This window comes from Juglans microcarpa x Juglans regia, chromosome 1S (genome assembly GCF_004785595.1).
Source record: "Juglans microcarpa x Juglans regia isolate MS1-56 chromosome 1S, Jm3101_v1.0, whole genome shotgun sequence".
Lineage (NCBI taxonomy): Eukaryota > Viridiplantae > Streptophyta > Magnoliopsida > Fagales > Juglandaceae > Juglans > Juglans microcarpa x Juglans regia.
Window position 1 is genome coordinate 787,051 of NC_054595.1, and position 19,656 is coordinate 806,706.

Below are 19,656 nucleotides of genomic sequence, written 5' to 3' on the forward strand. Positions count from 1 at the left end.
GATGGGAAGGGAGCCCCCTACAATCTTCCTAAAGCCAATAGATGGAACACAAGAGAGGAAAGGGGGGGGGGGGGGGGGGGATTTGGAGCCAAAAATTTGGCTCCCTCCCATTTCCCGCAAAGGGAAGCCGCTTGAAGCGATTTTTATATAGTCTAATAAGCAGTCTATAAAACTACAGCTAGAAGCCGTAGTGTAGAGTTGTGTGCTACATTTTGTTGGTTTGGACTGGCTGAAGGAGGCTTTCATGATCACTTTAACTTGATCCTTGGTTAGTATAGCAGTAATCGAAAACTGTATCGAAACGCCGGTGAAAGACCGTCATTGGCTGTAGCAACGCATGCAACTCACACGCCACACTAGGAATAAGAGTATAGGTTGGATCTAGAAGATCTGAAGCCGCTGGTCCCAAGAGAGCCGCGTGTGGCGACATAGGCTCTCCAAGACGCAGCGGCATGTGAGACATACGCGCCACACTTTTGAACTGTTTTCTTCTGCCTTTTGGTAGATCGACGGCTGGAGAATCTGGTGGTGGGGTGCGTGTCGGTTGAAGGAGGTCGGAAGATAGTAGATCAACATATTTTGGTGTTATGGATGGAAATCTAAAGAAAAACAATGAAAAGAACCGTAGAACAGGTCCGATGAAGGGCGGACAGGAGAAGGGTGGGTGGAGCCGAGGCTCCAACCCCCTCTGGCTAGTGAACGGAAAAAAATACCTTAGTGGTGGTGGGAGGTTTTTATTGCCTGGTTTTTATCTTTTTTCTATTGGTTGGATTAATTTGCCATTTTGAATTATTTGGATTCATTTGCCATTTTCTCTACTCTATGAATGCATCGATTTCTTTCCAGTCTGGCTCCTTATACACACTTATTCTCCAAATTTTGGTAACCAACAGAACTGGCATCCGACTCTCTATACACACTTATTTATCCCCAAATAAATTGCCAAAATTTGGTTGTTCTGTTATTCAGTTCTGTTGGTTGGATTACTTTGCCACTGCTTTCTAGTTTGTTATTAAGATAAATTGGTTGGATTCATTTGTCATTTTCTCTACTCTGTGAATGCATTCATTTATGCTTGGTTGGATTATTTACTACTTTTAGAGAAACTTGTTAGGTTGTGATACAATTGTCGTTTCTAATAGGAAAGGTATATTTTCCTTGGATGCTTTTCTTGTTTGGTATGATTTTGGTTATGTATCCCACTCGGTTGTAATGATAACAAAGTTGAGTGAGAACATGGGAAATTTGTAACATACTCCATGGTTGAGTAACCCGGACAGCCAATCACAAAGGCAACTGGTTGTTGCAGCCATTCGAGCATGTTGTTTTTTCCTATGTGTTACCATTCCTTTCCTAAGCCACTTTCTATGAGTTAATGGTTTGGGGCCTTCGCAGCACTAGCAATATCTCATGCTCAGGAAATTATTGTCAAAATGAATATCCAGTATGTTATTGTGGTATTAAAGCATGTCGACGAATTGCTCATACTAAGGTTAATAAGGACGCCGATTTTTTAGTTTCCAAAACTATGAGGTATTTGATAATTGTTGGTGGTCTTATTTGCTTTCTTGTTGTGGTACTATTGTGCTTACAAAATTCAATACGTGCCAATTGTGCAGGCTGGACAGGCTTGCGGGTTTTTTCTGTTGGTATGATAAGAAATACTAGCATATGGCTTAAAAACAATTAACCGATTAAAAATCGAACTTCATAAGATACAAGTATTAATGGACATCCAAACCAATAGACATCAACTAGAAATTGATTTAGAGAGGCGTAAGAGAAAATTGGTTTAATTATTCTGATTTTGATGTAGTGGTTATTTGTTTTGACAATTTATTTTGAAAAGTTTTGAGCAATCTTATGTCGAGATGTACTAAACTTTTGGGCTCGGTGTATGGGCATTTTCAGTAGTTGTAAGTATAATATAGTTTTATTGTTTGCACTTTGTGTTTGTGTTTTGGGGTAACTGTGAACGGGCAATAGTAGTACTTATATATAGAATTGATAAATATTATAAATGTATTTTACCTATTTTCAATTTTGTATTTCAATTATTGAGAACGAATCCGTAGTTGATCAATTGTGTAATTTTTCTTAATGTGTGAAAGAAAACATATTTATCTATTCCTTTCATTCGGGTGTGCCTAAAGCTTAGATCATTTCTATCACCGTTAGATTAAAAGGAAAATGAAAAATATAATCTTGTTTTTATTTATTTATCCACTACATATAAAGAAAATATAAATATTTATTATTTGTAAAATCTTAATAATTTCAAGACTATTCTCATATCAGGATAAAAAATTAGTTTCGTGTTTAAAATTTACGTAGAAGTTGATATTGCTCAATATAGGAAAAAGATAAAAGAGTGAATAATTAAGATTGTAAGTAGAAGTGTTGGCTATCTTTAGAAACTTACAATTATGTCTTCCACTTGGTATACACCACTTGATCATCGAAAGTGATTCTCTTTTAGTGATGAATGAAGTTAATGACTTACAACAACCTGATTCATTGTTGAGGAATCTGATTTTAGATGTAAAACAAATAATGCAAAGATTTCAAACTTACACAATAGAACATGTTTACAGATTATCAAATGTTGCAACAAACACACTGTTTAGATATGCAAGGAATGTTGATAATTTAATTGTTTGGTGGGAATCTATTTTCGTGTATTCAACAACTCATTTGGACTGAAAAGTTTATGTATCTTTTCAGTTCATGATGAAATAAAATTATGTCTTTCTTAATAAAAAAAAAAGATTGTAAATAGAAGTAAGGAAAAAAATAATAAAAAAAGAATAGAGAAAAAATAAGGAATGAGATATACGAAAGTTTTGAAAGATTAATAAAATTTAAGATAAAATTTTAAAAATAGTATATTTTAATTAAAATTTAAGAAATTTTATTGGGAATAGAATGCGATTGCTCTGACAGCTATAAGGGAAATAGAAATCCCACTGTCGGGACAAGGGGGAAATTTTTCTTCCATCTCCGCGTCAAGGCCACCTAGTAAAACGGTAATGGAAAAGAAAGGAAATGATTAACTTTTAATGTTACACGCTGTCCCCACTCTCCATTAGACAACAACTACTTTTGCCCAAAATCTTAAACCAAACTCGGTCTCAAATCTTGGTCTTCCACCTAAGACCCTCCACCGAACGCCTCCTTTTACATTTTTTCCCGGAAAATCTGTGTCTCGTTTCTAACGCGGCATTCCACGTTTCTTTAAACCTCTTTCTGTATCCCGAGCTCGTTAGCCACCAAACGGACATCTTTTCCAACAAATTTTATTGAAATCAAAGACCATACCGAAACTGAGTTTCGCTCCCCCCAAAAAAAAAACCCCTGGGGCCGTTTGATTCCAGAGAGAGAGAGAGAGAGAGAGAGAGAGAGGGAGATGTTGGAGCTGTGCTGGAGGCCATTGGAGTGGTGCTTTGGAGGGGAAGGGGTGTGGATGAGCTTCTGTGGCAGATGGACTTGAAGCCCCACGCATCAGGGGACTACTCGATCGCCGTGGTGCAAGCCAACTCGTTTCTGGAAGACCAGGGACAGGTCTTCACCTCTCCTTCCGCCACCTATGTCGGTGTCTACGATGGCCATGGCGGCCCCGAAGCTTCTCGCTTCATCGCTCACCACCTCTTTCCTCTTCTTCATAGTAAGTTAACTAATCCTTCTTAATTTCTGTTATTTGATCGGGATATTTCAATGAAAATTATAAATGTAATTGCCTGTTTGCTTGCTTTGGGAATGTTAGAAAAGGAAAAGAAAGTCAAAATCTGGATCTTGGTTTTTATGATTATCCATGACTTAGTAATAACCTCTAGCATTAGAGTTTTGCTCAACTGAGGTGACTGGCTGGCATTGCCTGTTCCATTCTTTCAGGATTCAATCCAACAAGAAAAGAATGGTTTTCCAGAATTTTTAATTTCATTTCTTGACCCCAGTTCTTAATTCGTAGCAATCAAACAGAGGACAGTTTTCTTTAGCAACCATTTTTTAATCACAATTGTCCAATACAACGAGCTTCTTATTTGCTTAACAAATTGATTGTTTATATATTTTTACCCTCAGAGTTTGCGACAGAACAGGGTGGATTGTCCGAGGATGTCATCAAGAAGGCATTTGATGCCACAGAACAGGAATTCTTTCACTTGGTGAAGCAATCCTGGCCAGCTCAGCCGCAGATTGCTTCAGTGGGTTCATGTTGTCTTTTCGGGGCAATATCGAATGACGTTTTGTATGTGGCTAATCTTGGGGACTCGAGGGCGGTTCTGGGCCGCAGACAGGCAAATAGTCCTGTGGTGGCAGAGCGGTTATCTACTGATCATAATGTAGGAGTTGAGGAGGTGAGGAAAGAAGTCAGGGCGCTTCATCCTGATGATTCACATATAGTGGTGTATACCCATGGAGTTTGGCGAATCAAGGGAATTATTCAGGTAAGAATCATGGTTAATGTCTTTTGTAGGTTGTGAGTGATGTAAGTTTCTATGGTTAAAGTTTTCAAGTCTCTGACTGAATTTTGGATGAGAGCAATGGGGCATCTGGTGTCTGTTTCCTGCAATTTGATGTGATCTATATGTGCCACTAGCATTGTTTAGGTATATGCATGGATCAATTTGAGAATTCATTGGAGTTGATATTAGTGATATAGGAAATGTTTTTCAATTATGCAATCTTTCTGCAGCACTGGTATGATTTACAGCGAATTTCATTTTAAAATTTTTAATACAACATTGGGACATTTATTTTGCAATGTGATATGTGATGGCATTTTAGTGTTTAGAACAGTCCCTTTTTTCAGTTCATGCTCTGTTGGAGTGCTCAACTGGAGATTTGCATGTTTGGCAGTTTAAATGACAAGTTCCTTGTGTTCTAAAATCTTGGGTTGCTTTGACTATTATACTATAATTGGTATAGCTTTTTCCAGTTTCTGTTAAAGAATAATGTTGTGTAATACAAGTAATCATGTAGTTGGAGAATAGTGCACATATAAAGGACATCAGTTTTTGGTGATTCTAAAGATCTCATTGGTTATACAGATGAGATGAGAAATCTGTGAATAGTAGTGAGATAATTTGTGAATAGTAGTGAAATTGTTTGAGTTAAGATTTTTATGGGGTTTTGGGAAAGGAGAGAGAAAAGTTGAATAAAAAAATTATAAAGTTAAAAGAGGGTTATAATATAATTTTTGTTTTGGGATTTAAAAAAGTTGAATTATTTTTTGTATTTTGTTTGAAAGTTTAGAAAAGTTGTAATGATTAGAAAATGATTAGATGAAAAAATTGAAAATTTGAAATTGAAAAATGTTTGTGTTTGAATGGTATTTGGATGTTGAGATGAGATGGTTTGAAAAGTTTGTGAAATCAAACCAGGCAAAAATGGACTTTGTTATGTATTTATGCTATTCTTGGGAATTTTATGGCCATCCTGAAATAAGCTGGTACGCTTCTGCCTTCCAGAGAACTTGAGCACTATTACATAAGAAACGGGCACTTTCATCCTTCTTGAAATTTTATTGGTTCGACTCTTATATGAGTATGGGAACAGATTATGTGCCTGATAATTGTGACATTAGGAGTTATTTAGAGAGGAAATGAGTAACCTATAGTTTGCTTATGGGTTAACACCTCACACCTGTTGCCAAGTTTAATCTTTACTCATTAATATCTGCACTCTTGTAACATATCTTGCTTATAACGCAGAAAGTTTTCTTTCTTGTTTTTATCTGTTTTTATCTGTTTTTATGTTATTGTTGAACTTCATAAAGATAACACTAACAAGAATGCTGAATTCTTTGTTTGAATCAATGGCACCCATAAGATCTCTGTTCTTTGAAAATCTGATCTTGCACTTATTATACGTATAATGTAAAGTATAATTCTTTTGAAAATATTACTTTTCTAAATTCAAACGTGCTTGAATAAATCTAGGAGTCACCATCTTTTTGTGTGGATTTATTCTTCTTGATGGTTACTACCTTATTTTTTTGCAATGAAATTGTGTATGTAATCCAAAAGAATTTTATTTGCCGGAAAGTCCTTACATTTATGCTTTCCCTTGATAGGTCTCAAGATCAATTGGAGATGTCTACCTGAAGAAACCTGAGTTTAACAGGCATCCTCTTTTCCTGCAGTACAGATCACCCATTCCTGTAAAGGGACCTGTAATGACAGCTGAACCCTCAATAGTGGTTCGGAAGTTAAACCCACAAGACATGTTTTTGATATTTGCATCAGACGGTCTCTGGGAGCATTTAAGTGATGAAGCAGCTGTTGAAATTGTCTTTAAAAATCCAAGAGTTGTAAGGGCGCCCCAGATTTTCCCTTTGCTCTCTTATTTCTCTGCTCATGTCGAGGCATATTTGTGTCTTTTACCATTGCAACAGAGTTGATAGATCTATACTTTTAATTTGATTATTAATAATTATTATGGTATATGAAAAGAAATTAAAATCTGCCATAACTGTTGCAGGGAATAGCAAAGCGATTGGTGAGAGCTGCCATTCAGGAGGCTGCTAGGAAAAGAGAAATGAGATATGAAGACATAAAGAGAATTGAAAAGGGGGTACGGCGCCATTTTCACGACGATATTACTGTCATTGTCATATATCTGGATCATTCACGAGGTTCTCAAGCCGGTAGATCCAAGGATGAATGCCTCTTTGACTGCACAAGTGCCCCTGTAGATATCTTCTCCCTGAGTACAGAGATAGCAAAAGCTTAAGTTGAATTAGTATAGAATCGGAGTTCGAACTTAATATCATAAGTTTGATACCATGTAAAATTATTACTTTTTTCGTAAGTGTAAGCAAATAAAAATAGGTAGAAATAATTAATTAAAGACACCGATTGCCCATGATGATTATCGAATTACTTGCATTGGAACCTCAATGGTCATATCTTTCAATAAATAATGATATACACGTATAACTTTTTTTGCAATTATATTTTAAATTAAGGTATTTTTATTAAACGATATTATATTTACAAAAATACTCCTAATTTGAAATAGAATTGTAAAACTATATTGAAAGCTTTGTCAAATTGACTTTGCTCTTCATGCTATTTGGAATATAAGTGCTACTTGCATGGTGTCGGGCAGAGGCAATCCATTAATTTGAATTCAAGTTTTTAACAAATTGTATTACCACAAAGACAATAGTTTCAAAGCACAAAGAAGAAAGATGACAAAGATGGTAGAAGTAAAAATTGAATTCAAAATTAAAAAAATCATGAATGACTCATATCAGGTACCTGGAACAGCACGAATCTGGACTAAGCATCAATGTAGTTATAATAATTATAAGAGATATTAGAATCAGCGAGTCTTTTTAAAGTAAATGGGATGATGCCCCATTCTTCTTTTGTGATGACTCGAAGTATATAAGCACTATGGTAGATCAATTTTGATTTATCGGTCTTGTCATAAATAGGTTTTATGACAATGGAATCAGTCTGGACTAAAACATTGGAGTAAAATTGGCGTGTTTTTGTGAAATTCTCTGAGATCTAGTGAAAGCCAGGGGAAAATAAGATGAAACAATTTTGAAAGGATCTGTATACACAAATCAGTTAGGCTCAATGTAAAACAGTTTGAAAGGATAGAGTTTTCTGATATACTCAGTTTTGGATTTTGGAAGCAAATACTGAGTAGTAGGTTTTGAAGCAATGGCTTTGGCATATGAATCATATGGGGTTGAAACAGTTGAAGCAAAAGAAGCAGGTTGAATTACTTTGTCAAGGGTAATGAACCTATTGGCAATTTCGACAGGTAAAGCAGATTCATTCTTGATGAGTTTTCTATCAGAAATGGGGAGTGGAGTAGTTGTTTATTTTTCTTTTCCTTTTTTCTTTCTCATTGTTGGGTGTCTGCAAAAATTCACAGGTAAGAAAATCAGGGATAAAATTATTGGATCCTTTAATATATTCAATATCAAAATAAAAAATACTTAAAATAGCTTGTTATCGTGCAAAAATATGTTTTGATGCAATGTTTTCAACATCTTTTTCTAATACATATTTAGCACTTTTCCAATCAATTCTTAATAAGAATTTCTTATTAAGTAAATCAATTTGAAATTTAGAGATATATAGTACTATAGATAAAATTTATTTCTTATAATTACTCTGTGCAGAGTTCCAGACTCCAGAATGGAAACAAACTATTTGTTCAGAGGAGTCTGGCGAAACAATTTGTTTCAGAATGCCATCATAACCAATGTTAGAAGCGTCTGTTTCAACAATTTTAAAAGAATCAGTAGTAGGAATGTCAAGGCACGGAAGAGTTTTGACATGTGCCTTGATCTGTTTAACAATGTTAGTGTGAACTTCTGACCAAGTAGGAGGATTTTTCTGTAGTCGTTGAAATAAATGGCAACATTATTTCCTCATATCTTAGTAGAATTCAGCAACATAATTAAGAGAAAGAATAAACCTTTGTAACTGATTTTTGTCAATAATGACATCTGAAAATTTGTCAGCAAATTCAATAGCCCAATTAATAGGTCTGATTTTACTTTCAGAGATGTCATAACCAAGGAATCAAATCTTGGTCTGAAACAATTTGATTTTTTTGACTGAAACAACAAGATCATTTAGTCTAATGACATCTACAAATGAATTCAAATGTTTCCAGTGTTCATCAATAAACTTGAAGAATATGAGTACATCATCAATATAGACAATAGTGAAATGAGTGAATGAATTAAAGATATCATTCATGATGTTTTGGAATTCATTAGGGGCATTTTTTAGACCAAAATGCATCACATTCCACTCGTAGTGTCCAAAAGGAGTATTGAAAGCAGTCTTATACCAGTCTGACTTTTCTATTTGGATTTGCCAAAATTCTGACTTTAGGTCAAATTTGAAAAAGACAACAACATCACTTAACCGGTGAATCAAGTCATTTTTGTTGGGGATAAGGTACCTAATCCACTCTAAGACTTTGTTCAAAAGTTTGTAATTAGTAACCAGGCGAGGGGTCCCTCTCTCAATCTCTGCATTTTTCTAAACATAAAATGCTGCACAGGACCAAGGAGATTTACTATGCCTAATTATATTTTTATTAAGCAGATTAATAATTTCTTTTTTACAAAATTCTAAAATTTCACTATTTATTTGAATAGGTCGAGGTTTAGTTGGAATATCATTTTCATTAAAATTTTTGATATAAGGAAGAGTAACAACATGTTTATTCCTATTCCAAAAAGTATTTGGCAAATTAAAACAAATATCAGAAATTAAACATTTGTTAAAATCATTAATTTTGGATTGAAGTAAAGCACTAGATTATTGTTCTAAAACCTTTTTGTATTTGATTTCCCGTTAAAGGAAATATAAATGTTTGGTTTTTGCAGAAAGCAGAGATTTTATACTTTTATCTGTATCAATTTTAAATCGTGAAGCAAATTTAAATTTGACTTTTTTGTCCAAAATAATCAGTAGTGATACCGTCCTTCTCAGTCAAAAAAGGATATAAAGAAGAAATAAAAGGGATTCCCAAGATTACTTTATCAAACATATTTCTAACTAAAACAGATGGAATTTTAAAACAGACATTATCTTGGCAAACATGAGCAGTATTAAGCTCATAATTGATCTTGATCTGAGATCCATTTACAGAGAATAATCGTTCAGTAGATTTTTCAAAATATTTACTAGATATTAATCCTTCTTAGATATAATTCATATCTGATCCGGAATCAATCATAGAAACAACTGAAAATTGAAATACATGGCAAACAATAATAATAACTCTTGAAAACCATTTGGGAGGAATAGTTTGATGAATCAAATATATCTGATTATCAACAGCCTTTTCTTTTTGGCTTGAATCAGAGTCATTCATTTGCTCATTATCAGAAGGAATATCTTGATCAAGTTGTTTGTTAATTTTAAAACATAAAAATTATTGTTTTAAAACATCATTTTTAGATTTAAGATTATTAATCTCAAATTTGAGTTCAATGATTTCTTTTTTAACAAAATCAATTTCATATTGTAGATCACTAGCAGAAACATATTTAGATTTTTTCTTTTGAAATCTCTCCAAAGTGTATTAAAAACTAATCGTTTACTTAAAAGTTTCTGGTTCTTGGCGAACCATGGCCTTCTTGAGTTTAAGAAGATATTCTTCTTTAAACTCAGGATTTGTGATTTGAGAAATCAAGATTAATAATAGATTTTCTTGTTCTTCAGTCTTAATTAAAACACTGATTGTTTTACTCAAGAATTTGAAACAAGATTTATCACAATTGCAACCAAGTTTGATATTAGGAGAATCAAGAAACTCAGTTTCTGAGTGATACTTTGAATCACTAGAACTGAACTCATGAATGTCCGATGATGAAGAAGATTGCGTTTCTAGGAGTCGAAATAATTCTTCTTGATCATTGGCATTAATATTCAATTAATTAAGCTTCTTTTTAAGTTTGTTGGGATTCTGAGGACATTTATCAGCAAAATATCCAGATTTGGCACAACTATAACATTTTCCTTTTGAAAAATTCTTTTTCTTAGAAAAAGATTTAGAAAAAGGTTTTTTAGAAGATTTTTTGTAAAATTCATCACGGGGTTTTCTTTTTGTCCTGCCATGAGGTTTGGGATACTTTGTAAAATATTTGTGCTTTCTTCTAGATGGAGCAATAGGAGAAATGCCAAATTGTTCGCAAAAGGTTTCAATTTCATATTTGACTTTTTTGTTATTCCTCATCTGTTCACGAAATATTCTTTGATCATTACACATACTGATACTAAATTTCTTAATTACATTGAAAATATCATCATATGTGTAATTTTCATAATTAAGAAATCTCGAGATATCAGCAAGTTCTTCCTTAACTTTATGAGCAAATAAAAGGGGTAAACCATTAATAAACTTTTCCTTCCAGTAAGGCTTATGACTATCGTCTCTAAGCAATACTTTAGAAATAAAAACATCTTGATACCATCTGTAATCAGACATTTGGTGGCATCGTAAATTATTCAACTGATCACTAATATGATTATTAATGTTGGAGGGAGTTCCAACAAATGTTTAAGAATAGTGTAGATCAAAGTATTAACACCATCAGGATGTGCCATCCTTATAGTGTTATAAAAAATAGGTAACCTTTCATCATTACGCTTAACAGTATTCTGAATAGTTTCTTTAGCTTCATCAGTGATGTGCTTATCCCACCAATAACAAAGTACTCCAAAAAAACCTTGTGTTAAAATAATAACAATATTAGGTTGCCTAATATTATTGTTAATATAAACATTTGCAACTAAAGACATTTTACTCATGGTATTGAGAATTTTTTGTTCAGATAATCCATCAATATTTCATTTGTAAATTTTGTCAGCAGAGTAAGAAGATTGAGTTTGAAAAACCTTTTCTTCAAATTGTAAATCAGGAGGAGTAGGTCTGGAATATCAGTTCTTTGTCAAACTCATTGGTTTGGGTCCTTTTGAAGAAAATCTGGTTATCTCAGGTTTTAAATCAAAATCTTGAAATTTTTTTTCAAGAAAATCAATATCCTTAGCAATAGATGAATCACTATTAGATGATTCTTCTGTAGTTTCAACAAGAACGACTTCTTTTTAGTTGCTGGTCAGAGCACTAGTAGAAGGTTGTTCTTTCTTAAGATCAGCAAGCATTTGATCAATTTTATCAAGGGTCTTAGCCTGTAGATTTTTTAAATCAATTTTAGGCCGACTCTGTGGTAAGATAATCAAAGGTTTTTCAATGATTTTGGAATTTTTCTTTGGCTGATCTTTAGGGGAAACCAAATGATTTTAAATAGTTGTTGAAATAGGGATTAAAGTAAAAATAGGCTTTTCTGTTTTTTTCTTTGATCCTATCCAACTGTTGTCCGATACTATGAGGAGCAAGATTTACAAAATTATTTTGGTGAATAATCTTTCTTATTTCTTTCAAAATCTTGTTTTCTTTTGAATCTTTGGACACAGTTTTAGGGATCTTAAAAGGAGCATCAGTTACTTCAGATCCTTTATACGAAACAAGCACTGCCTCCAAAGGCGGGTGACTAGATTGAATCACCATTTTGCCTTCTTCATTGACAAAATCATTTTTAACAACATTTAAACTATTTTTTGAAACATAATAGTTTTCAACAAAATCGAAGAAAAGTATGTGCCTTTGCAGGTCATTCATCTTTTCTTTCCATTTTCCTTTAACACTTATTTTTTAGAAGCAGAAAAAGTAGCATGATAGGCCTTTCGCTTATCATGGTTTTCTTTTGAATTGTATTCGTTAACAAGAGCAACTAAATCAAATTAAAAAATGCCTATTTATCACAATAAGGCTGTGATGAATAAGTACAACATGAGCAGCCATATCCGAAACTGTAGGAGATAAAGATGAAATATCTTCTTCTTTATCAGCTTATTCTTTTACGGACTTATCCTTAGATGTTTCGACATCCTTGGTACGATAATAAGTAAAAGTAACCTGAGAGGATATTGAAATTCCTTTTAGTTTTAAATTAGGATTAACCGGTTGGGCTATTTTGACTAAATCTTCAAGAAATTGTTTGAGATTTTGATCTCTTCTTACTGGATTGTCAGAAACAGAACCAACAAAAGAAGATATGGATTTGGCAAAAGAGTTTCTTCTTAAGCTGGGAGCTTGATCAACACTAATTCGAACAGTTCCATCTAAATATTGTTGGATGTAGTCCAAAGTACAATCATCTGAAACAGTTTTAATAGGAGGAACTTCATGTTCTAAAGACCATTCATTGGGAAGAGAAATATATTTCCAATAAACTATCTTTGGAACTTGAATATTCGCATATGAGGTAAAACTTTGGATCAAGAGAGTCTTTCCCGCAGTTGGTTTTGAAATAGATTTTAGATTTAAATTCGTTTTTAAAATACGATAATAAATCCGATAAACAAGAGCGAGTAGTTTGCTTCCTTCTAACATGTCATAGTCATGGGTTAAAATATTAAATGTTAAAGGTTTGACAATGTTATTATCATCCAAAGTAAGAGTTAAATCCAGAAAACAATCAAGATGAACTGGTCCTCCAAACAAAGACCCAAGAATACTAGTTTTAAACTTATTGAATCTAACATCTCGTAAACAAAGTAGAACAGATGCGTTGATGTCTTTCCTTACTAATATTATTATATTATATATAACAATATAATATAATATATTATATATGTTATATTTATATAATATATATTTATATAAATTATTCATATAAATATAAAAATAATATTTTTTATTATAAATTTGAAAGGGTGTGAAGTGGAGTGTGGGGCGGGACGGAGCCCCACTAGGGTCAATCCGCCCCCACCCCCATTAGGAGTCCTTCATGCAGAGCGGGGCAGACTGGGGCGGGCTGCCCACCCCTAATTTGGAAGATATTTTAATTGGCCGTTGGATATATTTCAAAGAGTCCAAATAAAACTGCCGGTTGGTTCCCATCACTGTTAAAGTAGTTGCCCCAGCGGCAGGGTACTTCTGTCATGCTAACACATGCTGCCAGCAGAAAGCCCCCATAAATACATACTACCAAACAATAAGGTCAAAATCACAAACTCAGCTTCAAATATCGCTAATTAATATCTTCCATTCAATAAGCCAACAATATCCATAAGGATCCAGACATTATACAGTTTTTTGAGCTGATTACCTTATACAATTTAGAAAATATAGACATATATAGTATATATAGAATTCTACTATAATGTTGGAATCTATATTGTCCAAAGACATTATTTAATGCAGTAAGATACAGATATTATATATATTACTTTTGTAGAAAGTATTTATCTGAAAAAATTGAGATGATGCTTAAAAATATTAATAAATATAATGGAAAAGTCTTCTTACAAGCGAGTTTGCGCACTAAACCGTACACCGATGCTGACATGTTGGGCATTTATTTAATGAAACAGTACGAATTAAAGACGAAAATAATTTTTATGTGACAAGATATTTTCTTTTCTCAAAATTTTTATTTTTTTTTATTTTTCTTTTCAATAAAAATAATCATATCAATATCGGTACAAGGTTTGGTGCGCCAAACCGCTCAAATATTATAACAATCTATACTTGAAGAAAAATACGAGAAAAATCATAGAATACAGTTTCAAACTAGGAAAATGATAGGGTTACTACCCTCTTACTACTAATTTACTACTCTTTTTGTATTTAATTTTGTATTTAATTTTTTTATTTTACTTAATGGTTAAGAAAGTGACTATTAGTTAAATTTAATATTTTTTAAATTTTTTTTAATGATTAAAGATGTTAAAAAAATACTTAAAAAATTAATAAAAATATAAAAAAAAATTTAAATACATATAACTAGTAAATGGGTACATAGTAAGTTACTAGCCTTCAAACTAATGAGAGTTTGAACTCGAAGCAACAGATAAAAGCCCTTCCACAAATCTTATCGCGAAACATGTGGTTCTAGCGAGCCTGAAGAAAACACCAGCAATAAAGTCTACGCTTTCATACTTCATATACACTTGGAGGAAAAAAATAATAATAAAACAGTCCCCAACTGAAGGAGGAACAGAATCACGAAAAAGTCTTGCAGTGGTTAATTAAGAATGGGGATCGTCGAAGACGCTCACAACGTGAAGGTTTTGGGTTTTGGCGAACGAAACATAGTGCTTGCCCATGGCTTCGGCACCGACCAGTCTGTTTGGAAGCACCTTATTCCTCACCTCCTCGACGATAACCAACGCATCATTTTGTACGACAACATGGGCGCCGGTACCACCAACCCGGACTACTTCGATTTCCAACGCTACTCCACTCTTGAGGGTTATACTTACGACTTGCTCGCCATTCTGGAAGAGCTACGTGTTGATTCCTGCGTCTTTGTCGGCCATTCAGTCTCGGCCATGATCGGTGCCATCGCCTCCATCTCTCGCCCCGATCTCTTCTCCAAGATTATCATGGTCGGCGCCTCCCCGAGGTTCGTACGTGGATTCATCTTCAAATTAAAAGCGCTTATATTTTCCATCCTCCTAGTTAATTAATCAAACGCGATTACCCTTTTCGAATATTTTAGTAGTTATGTCCTTTTCTTCTCGATTCAATCAAGGTTTAACCATGCATCTCAATCATTTAGATTCGATCGTTTCGATGCGTTGTAAATTGGCCATTTTTATAACTTGTTTTGCGTTTTCAGGTACTTGAACGATGTGGATTACTATGGAGGGTTCGAGCAAGAAGATCTAGACCAACTATTCGAAGCGATGAGGTCAAACTACAAGGCATGGTGTTCAGGGTTCGCTCCACTCGCCGTGGGCGGCGACATGGACTCGGTGGCGGTCCAAGAGTTCAGCCGGACTCTTTTCAACATGAGACCCGACATAGCGCTGAGCGTGGCGCAGACCATTTTCCAAAGCGATATGAGACAAATACTATGTCTGGTCACCGTGCCTTGCCATATAATACAGAGCATGCAGGACCTGGCCGTGCCGGTCGTGGTGTCGGAATACTTGCATCAGAACCTCGGCGGTGAGTCGATCGTGGAAGTCATGTCTTCAGACGGTCATCTTCCCCAATTGAGCTCGCCGGACGTCGTAATTCCAGTGCTTCTCAGGCATATTCGTGACGATATTGCTTTATGACGTTCGCATTTTCTTTTGGTATCGATTAGTTTTCTGTGGACCGAAAATGGGCTGCAAGTAATTTAGTATTTGTAATTCAGGATCTATCGTTGCTTGAAGTGATCAAATATAATTTTTCATAAAAGTATTTTCATGATGGTATTTATTTAAGATAAACTAGATGTTTTAATTATTTTACATTAGACATTTAAAATAGAAAAATTATTCTCAGCAGTTATTATTTACTAACACATACCTCACACTTCACATCCTATATATATAAAAAAAAAATTATAAATATGAAGTGTAAAAGTAAATAGTAATTAATGTATAAAATTTATCTTTAAAATATCATGCATTTTACTTTATAATTGAAATGGAGAGAGGATTTTTAATCCTCTATAAAAATATTTTATTGAATAATATCTCTAGATACAATTATGTGCGCCAAATATGGACAGAACATCATGTGATTGTATTTAAAAAAAAAAAAAAAAACTTATAATTATGTGTCAAATATAAGCAGTACGTGTGTATGTATAGCATCTAACGTTACATGTGGGCTTCAAGAAGGATCCATATACCTAACCTATCTCTATCTTAATTATAAAAAATAAAATTCTCGATTCTTGATGCGGACGCGTGAGGGAAAGGCCGCTTGGGGGAGGGGGCATATGCATTGAAGTGTATTTTATTACCTTAGTTTTTTTTTTTAACAAGTCGGATTAACTCATGTTAAGTTTTATTGCATGTGAAAGACGAGTGTGATCAAGATCTCTATCATTTCTTTTACGAGAATGATAGACATAGTTATTAAGGAAAACCTTAAAATAAGGTCCTTGAAGTCGTCTTCCTACGTACTCAATTTTGTCAACAACAATATTGCATGTGAAGTTATCATATCACTTGTGGACAAGGTAGTGAATTGGAAAGTACCCAATAAATGATGTAATTCTAGTGCTCCTTATAAAATATTATTGGGTCGGCTTAAGTGCCTGTAAAATAGTAGACATTTCTTTCTATAAATAGCAAACAAGGTGTCCGTGGCGAATAATCCAAACCTTCATAGAATTGTTAATTTCCCATGCAACCGTACGTTTTCAACGTCGAAATGATGCTTTGCTCTCTCACTTTTCTGTTACATAGAGTCACATATATAATTATGAGTTAGTCTACATACAAGTCTCTCAATAAAAATTATTCATACAAGTCTATACAGTTATATTTAGAAAAATTTTAAAATTACAGTACAGTCTCTCACTCAAGATTGTAAATAAAATTTCTCTATAGTTATACTCCATCAACGTAGAATTCATAAAGCATATATGGGAGTTGCAACTGTTGTCAAGTTGGTAGTTTGAAGTCGTGTTACCATTTTAGGCTTGTGCAGAAGCATGTACGTATTACAGTTGTAAAGGAACGTGATGAAATTTTAAATATGTATATATACCACTGGCAAGGAAACATTTTAATATATGAAAATTAATTAAATATAAATATCATATTTCAAAATAATCTCAGTATGTTTTGAAATCAAAGTGAAGTTGACATGTCAAGTACTGCCTATTGAGCGTCTTTACGCCACATATATCGATCTGAACTAAAGAAGATAATTTCTTCCTTAAAAACTAGATTGTCCAATAACTGGGTCACATTATGGCTCTCGTGTCATTTTGCAGAGTATGTCACTACGCCATGGCGTGTTGTGGTTGGCCCCACAAGGAATTAATTAATCACTAATCATCAGCTAATTAAATATGTGGATTAATTGAATGTAACTTAGCATTGGAAATGTAAAATTTGAAAAATATAATTCAAAACACCCATCGATCAGTGCATTCTCTACGTCTAGCGATATTGTACACGAATGTATAAAACTTCAATTTATTTCTCTTTCCTTCTTACATTTTTGTCTTCACTACCAAAAAGTCACTTTATTTCTTTTCAGCCCTGTAAATTTTTTAGGTTAACTATAGATCAGCCCCTGTAGTGCATCTACCGTTGCACACCTTACGTGAATATCCCCTTTTCTTTTCTCTTTTCGCACGTTTTGAAGACCCACCTGGCTACCTTTTACAATTTCGAATTTCAACCCATTTGAAGCCTGCGTAGCCCCTTCTCTGCCCAGCACTGCGTCGTCGTCGTCGCCGCCCTTCCATCTGCTGTAATGATCTGCAATACTCAGATATTGGAAGAGACAGAACCATGAAGGCACTTAATGGTAGATAAAATTGTTTGTTAATTCTGTTAATAGTCTATTGCAAGTGTCGTTTGTATGTAAATAAAAGTGGTCAGTGCGACATGGTTGTTTAGTTGATAAGTGAATAAGTGAAACGTGCGTTTTAATACAATTATAAAACGATGTCATGCTGTACATTCTGTAACTATAAAAACAGACTCAATGAAGAAGGAAATATATGATGTTATTCATGCAGAACTCTCACTCTCACTCTCGATCTTCTCTGTCTCTCTCAATCTCTCCCTTTCTCCCTTATTCTTTACATCACCTTCTTATCTTCTTACCTTCTTCCTTTCACCAGTTTAGTTAATATATTTGGGTCCATTACATTGGTATCCAGAGCCATGGCAGAAGGCACACATTCTTATGCTCAAGTGGTTGATTCATTGAACCAGCTTAAGCAACAGCATGATCGTCAACAAAAACAAATCGAGGAACCATTGCTATCTTGGTTCAACAGCAAAAAACAACAAGACTTGATCGAGAAAACCAAGATAAATGGTTTACAAAAATTTTGCAACAAATTTCCAAGATTTCCCTCAATGGTTCAGTGAGTCATGAGGAGACTGCAAAGAACGTTAGTGGCATGCAAAATTTTGACAGAAACCATGAGACACACGGCAGTGGAGATGAGGCACCCTTTCGAGAACTAGTTGGCAGAACCATTTTTAGGGGCATCAATGATTTAGTTTCCAAGATTTTTTGATAAGGATCCTTCAGCTTGGGTGTATTGGGCTAATCAATATTTTCTATACCATCAAGTGCCACCAGGACAAAGGATCTTTATTGCCTCCTTTCATATGGATGATGAAACATTGGTATGGTTTCAAGATGCCAGTGAAGCAGGAGTATTTCATTCTTGGGAGGATCTGACCCAAGTAATTCAAGTAAGGTTTGGCTCATCTCCTTATGATGATCCAATGGAATCTCTCACGAGGTTGAAGCAAGTGGGATCTATCACAGCTTATAAAATCGAATTTGAGTTAATCTCGAATAGAGTGAGAGGAATTTCTGAAAAAAATAAATTAAGCTGCTTTTTAAGTGTCTTAAAGGATGAAGTAAGGCTGCCTGTGAGGATGTTGAGTCCCAAAAGTTTAAATGATGCCTTTGGGCTTGCCAAGATTTAGGAGAAGTATGTTGTGAGTGCAAGAAAACCCTGGCGAACCAACTTCTTTGACACAGCAGTTCAATCCCAGAGGCCAACTCAAACTCCTTCAATTTTGGCCCTCCCCATCCAAGGTGCAATTTACCCCTAAACTTTCCTATCAAAGGTTATCAGACACTCAGATGCAAGATCGAAGGAAAAAGGGGCTTTGCTTCTTTTGTGATGACAAATGGCAGCAAAGCCATAAATGTTCTAAGCCAAGACTGTATACCTTGGAGAGCATGAACTTGTCTCAGCTAGAACCATTGGATCCAAATGAAGATTCTGACCAGCTGTTCACCATAGTTGATAAAGATATGCAGGATATGGCCAGAATTGCCTCCATCTCTGTTCAGGCTATGGTGGGAACACCTAGCTTAAAAACAATGAGGGTTTTTGGTCAGTTAAAAAAGAGAAGGGTCACCATTTTGATAGATACTGGCAGTACCCACAACTTTGTGGACACTACAGTGGCAAAGAAATGTGGCTTGTTGATTCACGATTATGTCCCTATGCCAGTCAGGATTGCAAATGGTGACATGATCCATAGTGTGGGCAGATGTGAAGGGGTGGCTCTACATGTTCAAGGCACAACATTCGAAACTGAGTTGCTGCTTTTGGACCTGGGTGGCTGTGATGTAGTCTTGGGGATCCACTGGTTGCTGTCTTTAGGT

General features: G+C 34.5%; 1 protein-coding gene and 1 pseudogene across 1 annotated transcript; both read left to right on the forward strand.

Annotated features, from left to right (window-relative positions):
• The first annotated feature begins 3,116 nt into the window (after positions 1-3,116).
• LOC121246633 lies at positions 3,117-6,849 on the forward strand (annotated as a pseudogene).
• Positions 6,850-14,506: 7,657 nt separating this feature from the next.
• On the forward strand, positions 14,507-15,744 carry LOC121246634 (probable esterase KAI2). Its single transcript, XM_041144846.1, has 2 exons — positions 14,507-14,959; positions 15,176-15,744. Exons 1-2 carry the CDS (start codon positions 14,589-14,591, stop codon positions 15,618-15,620), a joined length of 816 nt encoding a protein of 271 aa, XP_041000780.1. The 5' UTR covers positions 14,507-14,588; the 3' UTR covers positions 15,621-15,744.
• Positions 15,745-19,656: the final 3,912 nt, after the last annotated feature.

What these genes read in the sequence shown, in the direction of transcription:
- LOC121246634 (XM_041144846.1), top strand. Translation starts at nt 14,589, where the DNA reads ATGGGGATCGTCGAAGACGCTCACAACGTGAAGGTTTTGGGTTTTGGC. An exon ending in ATGGTCGGCGCCTCCCCGAG is followed by an intron (nt 14,960 to 15,175) that starts GTTCGTACGTGG and finishes TTGCGTTTTCAG; the next exon opens with GTACTTGAACGATGTGGATT.